The sequence below is a fragment of the Triticum dicoccoides genome, chromosome 5A, assembly GCF_002162155.2.
Source record: "Triticum dicoccoides isolate Atlit2015 ecotype Zavitan chromosome 5A, WEW_v2.0, whole genome shotgun sequence".
Classification (NCBI taxonomy): Eukaryota; Viridiplantae; Streptophyta; class Magnoliopsida; order Poales; family Poaceae; genus Triticum; species Triticum dicoccoides.
Window position 1 is genome coordinate 560,654,658 of NC_041388.1, and position 6,241 is coordinate 560,660,898.

Sequence of the window (6,241 nt, forward strand, 5' to 3'; positions counted from 1 at the left end):
CGACTGAGATCGTCGGCGACACTCCTCAGGCGCTCGATCCAAGAGGACCAACTTTTGACTTCCCTTAAGAAAAAATCTATGTTTCAACAACTTTCTATGATAAGCCGAATGTGATAACCAATTATGTAGTACAGGGAAAACATTGAACACAATAGTGATTGACATAAACAAATACACTAAAATATGAATATATGACACACACACACACACACACACACGCACACGCACACAATTAAGTACACACGCAATACTAGTACATAAGTAGCAAATGATTGCATATATGTGTGGTGTTAACATGGCACACATATTCAACTGCCCATTACACAGTCATTATGTCGATATTGTTAAGTTGCTTAGGACTGCCGCATCCTTCATGAGCTTGACGGACTCAGCAAAATCATCCAAAATTTGGTGACAATCTGGAAACTGTGCGTCATCAACTGCCATAATTACCTTGATAGTACTACCGTAATTTAGGTAGTGCATGGTCAAAGCCTACACAAACAATCCAGAAAAATAAATACTAATCGAATTAAGTATATTTTTTAAGTGGTTTCTTAAATAGTGTGAGAACAACCACTTCCTTTTTTATAGAGTACATAATCAATCCCATTTTTGCATGAATTTAATTCTTAAGGTGCTCATTTTATAACATGATGCTCATCTATAAATGTTTTAAGAAATTTTGAAGGTACATAATTAGGTAAAACCTAAACCTAAATGCCCACCCTTACATGTACGTTTGATTTTCCATTCACTAAGCACATGGTAGAGTTTACCTTTTTTATAAGAAAGTTAGGACTTATAGGGGGGCGGGGGGGGGTAACGGTAGCTAGCTCTGGCTATATATATATGCATTAGAGATGATAGAATGTATGTACAGGGTCTACTCCTTTTCTATTGAAGTTTCCATTATTGTAGCATTTTTGTAAAAAGGAGGATATGAACTAGTACAAATGCAAACCCTCCAGACCGTGTGCACCCTTTAGGGCATATCCATGACGGATCCTCAAACAAATACCCCTATATGTCCGCAGACATGTCCAGATGTGTCCGTAGACATCCGACCAGATGGAGGCCATTCAACCTATCCCTTAATCATTTTTTCATAAGTAGATCTTGATCTTACGTTTAGCTTAGAAATATAAATCTAATCTATTATAATGATGGTTGGAGCCCGTGAAGACACCTCCTCTTCAGACACATCTGAGTGGGATTCCTCACTATCAACCGAGGCGGCAACTAGTGCGGCAATAGTGATGTTTGCTTTCTTTGGTATGGAAGCGGGAAACGCCTCTGCTCATCCTAAATACCATCTTCTGCTCAGTGGCCCGATCAATGGTGTCATGGGCTTTGCACACCGTGACCTTGGCTCAGGCTTCAACAGTGGCGATCGCCTCCTCCTCCTTCACATATGCGGTGTGATGTGTGGTGTGTGACTCCCAGTAGATCCATGGATGGAAGAACGGTGACCTCCTCCTTCTTTGCTTTGGCGACCAAACGAGCGGTGCGCGTCTCCTCTCCTTGGATGTGGTGACCTCCACTACACATAGACAACATGAAGGCCCATTCGGCGGGGAGAGCTGGTTGTTATACCGGTTATCGGGGGGCGGTAGGATCACTTGAGCTTGAGCGGAAAAAAATGGGGAGACATGGCGAGGGGTAGAGCGTAGCAGTGGCGCGGATGGGTGGGGATGATGAAATGGTTGAGGCTAGTGCTTGGGGGGTTGCCGGCCGATTTTAATAGCAAGATAGGCTGCTCGGACAGTGGGCTGGCCGACTGAGGATCAGTGCGGGTAGGAGGAGCAGTGATCCAGGAAAGGTTTTGAGTGGGTGTGAACTGTTAGGGTACAACATGATGGACGTCTAAACTCTCCTTGTGATCCCCTAGATTTGGGCCAGCCGTGGGATTTTCAATGTTTGACCTGGTCCGGCGAAAAATGGGCATCCACGTTGAAGCCCTAAAAATGTGTGGATCATCCGATCTGGGCATATAAGGGAAATGGGTGACCAAGTTAGAGATGCCCTTAGTATTTATATAGTCACGTTACGAATATTAGGAAGGCCCCGAGACTTTGAGGGGCCCATGCACGAACAACCAAAGGCAACTACATAATTTTTGCAATGTTCTGACTTGTCACCAAAAGTGGGCAGCACCAATAGAGCAAAAATAGTAACCTATTGAAAATGACAATATATTTGACTCGGCTTATTAGGGTTTCGACAATTTATACCAATGAAGGACAATGATTCAAAATTTAACATATGGGAGTGATATGTACTGCTCTATTGATTATGAAGTTGATGAGTTGTGTTGACAAAAACCACACGGTATGAGGATGTTTCATTGTTTCTATAATTAAGCAACTTAAGGATGATTGTATTTTGGATGTAAGAACATAAGTGACATACTTGTGGTTGCCCGTAGATGCTAGTCGCCATGAAGACAATTGGGTGTCCACATAATGTTATACGTTCAGCTGGTCCAATGACATTTGATAAGGCTATGGTTGTATGTGTGCCCAAGCGGTGGAAGATAAAAGCTCCTATCTGCTTTCATTGGCAAGTTGCATTGTATTTAGAAACATATGAATAGTAAAAGTACAAAAGGAGCACGGAATATAGCTACCTTTACACCGAAGCATTTCACCAAAAGTTCACCAACCACTTGTGTGAACATCACTTCTAAAGAACTTTTTTTCCTGTGCATAGATCTGTTTGCCTTGCGAACATAATCAAGGGGATCATTGTGCAAAGCTATATGAAGTGGGCAGATGAGGCTGCTAAGTCGATTGCCCGTCTCTACCTTGGTAACATATGTCTGTTCATTGTTTGTAAGAATAAAATTAAAGAAATTGTATATTCTTAACAAAATATGAAGGTCATGTTACAGTATTTAATTTCAATATTTATTTCAAAACTATTCGAAAATATGAAATACTTACCTGTCGACTAGAGATTGGCCTTATGTTGACAGGAACAAATGATCGCAAACAGATACTCTTAGTGTTAGTGTGACCTAATTTGAAAATAATAGAGAAATTTGTGAAAATTCCACGTCTATAAATAAGCACATTTGTAATCGTTGTTAGGTATACCACTTACCAGACTTTCTAAAGTAGTATCGTGAAAGAGCTGCTGAAGTCACACCAACTAGCACATCGTTCAGAGTCTGTAAAAATGAAGCCCCTCTGTAACTGAACTATTCTCAGACTTTGGTCTGGTTTGGAATGCATAAGGTAGACTGTAGCCTACCTTTTTATCCCCCCAAAAAAGGAGAGAGAAACATATCCATTAAGTCAAATCAAAAAGCGTCATCCAGCCAGTGAGTCACATTTCTGTTAGCTTAATTAGGGGGGCAAGGCCATGCTATTGAACAACTAGTCATTGAACCTAGGCATTGTAAGGCCAGGCCACATATTTATTTATTTTTGGAAAATTAGGTGTTATATTTTTTCATGAATTGTTTAGAGGAGAATTTAAAATGTAAGATATTTTTATCGAATTTACCATGTTTAATAACCATTTGATTTTTTTCAAGAAATTATCCAGATAGCTTCCAACATTCCATGTAGACTCCTTGGTTAAATCTATATAAAATATAGAGTTAAACATAATCCATACCAAAGTTTTAAATAGAGGGTTAAGCCATTTAGCAGCAGCTCTGCTAGAAGTTATGACAAGCTATAGCGAAGCTAGGCCTCATTTAGCACTTTTGCTTAAATCATATATTTTTGGGAAAATTAAGCATACGATATATGATACAACCATATACTTGACATACACATTCTTAGGCATAAAAAAACCATTGATCAGGCATCCGAATTGAATAACCCACATTTGCATCAATGCATCATATATACATATTGAAAATAAGGAAGAATAAGGCAGAAATTAGCTCTATATTGAAAATTAGCCCGCTACTGGCGTCCTTTTCAGTTTAGTGTTAAAACTCCATAGCTTAAGCAGGAGGGCTCTCCAAATGCTATAGCAATGCTATTTAAAACTTTGATCTAATCGTCAACTACAAACATACAAAGAATTATAACAGGAGGGTGCGCATTAGTGTACATATGTTATGGATTCACCTGTTTAACTAAGGTGCGGTTTTTGTACGAACTCGGTTTTTATTAATTTTATTTGTAGCGTTGTTTCACCTAGATAATATAAAGTTTGAACGGCTTTACTTACGCAGTTCATGGTAGTCTTGATGAGCTTGACATCGTCAAGGCTAATGCTCCGATGCACGAAACGCTTACGGCGGTGAGACTCGCCGTTGTCTCCACGTGTCAAGAGCGTGCGTGGATCACTCAGGAACAGTACGGTGGCAGCAAGCAATATGATGTCCACTAGCGTGTGCCACACCAGCACAAAATAGGACCATGCCCACGCCAGATAATCGCCTAACGAAGACAGCGCAGGTCGTGGCTGCGGTTGGTAGATGGCGCCAGTGCGCTTGGGCGGCGGCGGCATGGCCGGAAGCCTCGCTGGGTCAGCTGTGCTGCATGACGACGCCATGAAGAGTGTCATGATTGACATGGCATCGCCGATGGAGTGGTGGAGCCGGAGCACGGCCGTGGAGGTCGCCTCAGAGGTTGGGAAGTCGAGGAAGTGGAACTCCCAAAGAGGGCGACGCCTGTCCATTGGAAGCGTGGACAGGGACGCCACGTAGTCCTCCACGGTCTTTTCCGGGTCAAAAACCACTGCAGCAGGATCAAGCACAGGGACGACGATGTGGTCGTCCACGTTCACCTTTGTTTGCACCCATCCTGGTTTGCCGTCCTTGGATCCATCCATTACCTTTTATTACATGCAATATTATGGGCAGATGATTATGATATATATAGAAGCAGATGGTAAATTATTTCAGAAACATATACAAGAATGAAACAGACTATACGCAAGTTCTTGTAATTACTTGAACGCTGCGGAAGCGCGGGAATCGGGTGACCAGTTCTGTTTCGATGCCGGCGCGGAAGACGGGTAGGTTTACTGGCGTGCCGAGCCCCATCAGGACGACGATGCAGACACCCATCTCCTCCAAGATTCTTCCGGTAGGGCTCATGGGCTCCGGCTCCACCGCCATGGAACTGTCAGCACATTCCATCTCTGCCGACACATGGACAGAGCGCGGACGTCTTGGCGGAGTGGCTGCTACCTCCATGAGTGGCGAGTGGCTAGCGGCTACTCGATTGATAATTTCCATGGACCTTCGTAGGTGTGATATAAGTAGGAAAGGAAAGGAAGGCTAGTTCGCTATACCTGGAATCTGCAATTCTGCACCAACTAGCATTGCGTATGTGTTAGCTATATGGATTGCCTACATTGTTATAATTTTCCTTTGGAAAATGATGGTTCAGTTACCTACAAATGTACATATCACTTCTTTAATTCCAATTACTATATAAACATATTCAATGAGAACCCGTGGGTGTTATAGACAATTCACAGCCAAATCCACAGTTTCAGGACTGTTTTACCAAACGGCCTCCAGCTTTTCCACAACAGCATTTTCACATCAGCTTTTCCATAACAAAAATAAGTTGTGGGCTACATAAAAATACAAAGTTTCGGTCCCAAGACAACAAAATACAACTGCGGGTGAGGTGCAGCACCGGGCAGTTCAGAACATGGTCACCTTGATTCGCCTTCCCAAGGCTTACACTATGTGGTGGTGTGTGTGGTGCTCTGTTGACTGACCGTCTATACGAGTTACAGTGCCACGATTTGGGCTTCCAGGGTGCTGTTATGGGTCAAATTCTTCACTTGGATGCTCACCCTTGCCCGCATCCGCGCGTGTGACATCCCCCTTCGGAAAACCATCATCGCGAACGAGGAGGTTGGTTGTGATCTTTGCCCTGACCCCTGGAGACTGCTGAGCATCTCATCTTCTAGTGTCCCTTCGCCTCCACTTTCTAGCGAGCACTGAACATCAACACCCATGGTGCGACCATCCGGGCATTCCACCTTGTTGAGGTTTGCATGGCTGTCCTGCAAGCCTCACCTGGCAAGTGTGGAACAAAGGAATGATGTGGTGTTCCGCGCCTCATCATTTGTATGATAATATCAATTTATGATACTAGCTCTTCTTCAATGCATAATATAATAGATTAGTATCATATTGGCACTTAATTTATTCATTTGTAGAATCTCAATACAAAGATGTGGCTAGGATTTATTTGTATTCAAGTTTTCTCATTTATGTACATATTTCTATCATAAGGACAGTCTCGATACACTA

General features: G+C 42.6%; 1 protein-coding gene across 1 annotated transcript; it reads right to left on the bottom strand.

Moving 5' to 3' along the window:
* Window positions 1-330: 330 nt before the first annotated feature.
* Window positions 331-5,164, bottom strand: LOC119297874 (O-acyltransferase WSD1-like). The gene is made up of 7 exons (XM_037575488.1): window positions 4,919-5,164; window positions 4,192-4,800; window positions 3,106-3,172; window positions 2,946-3,019; window positions 2,630-2,821; window positions 2,413-2,550; window positions 331-495 (listed from the first exon to the last, which is right to left on the bottom strand). The coding sequence occupies exons 1-7, from the start codon at window positions 5,162-5,164 to the stop codon at window positions 331-333; spliced, it is 1,491 nt and encodes a 496-aa protein (XP_037431385.1).
* Window positions 5,165-6,241: the final 1,077 nt, after the last annotated feature.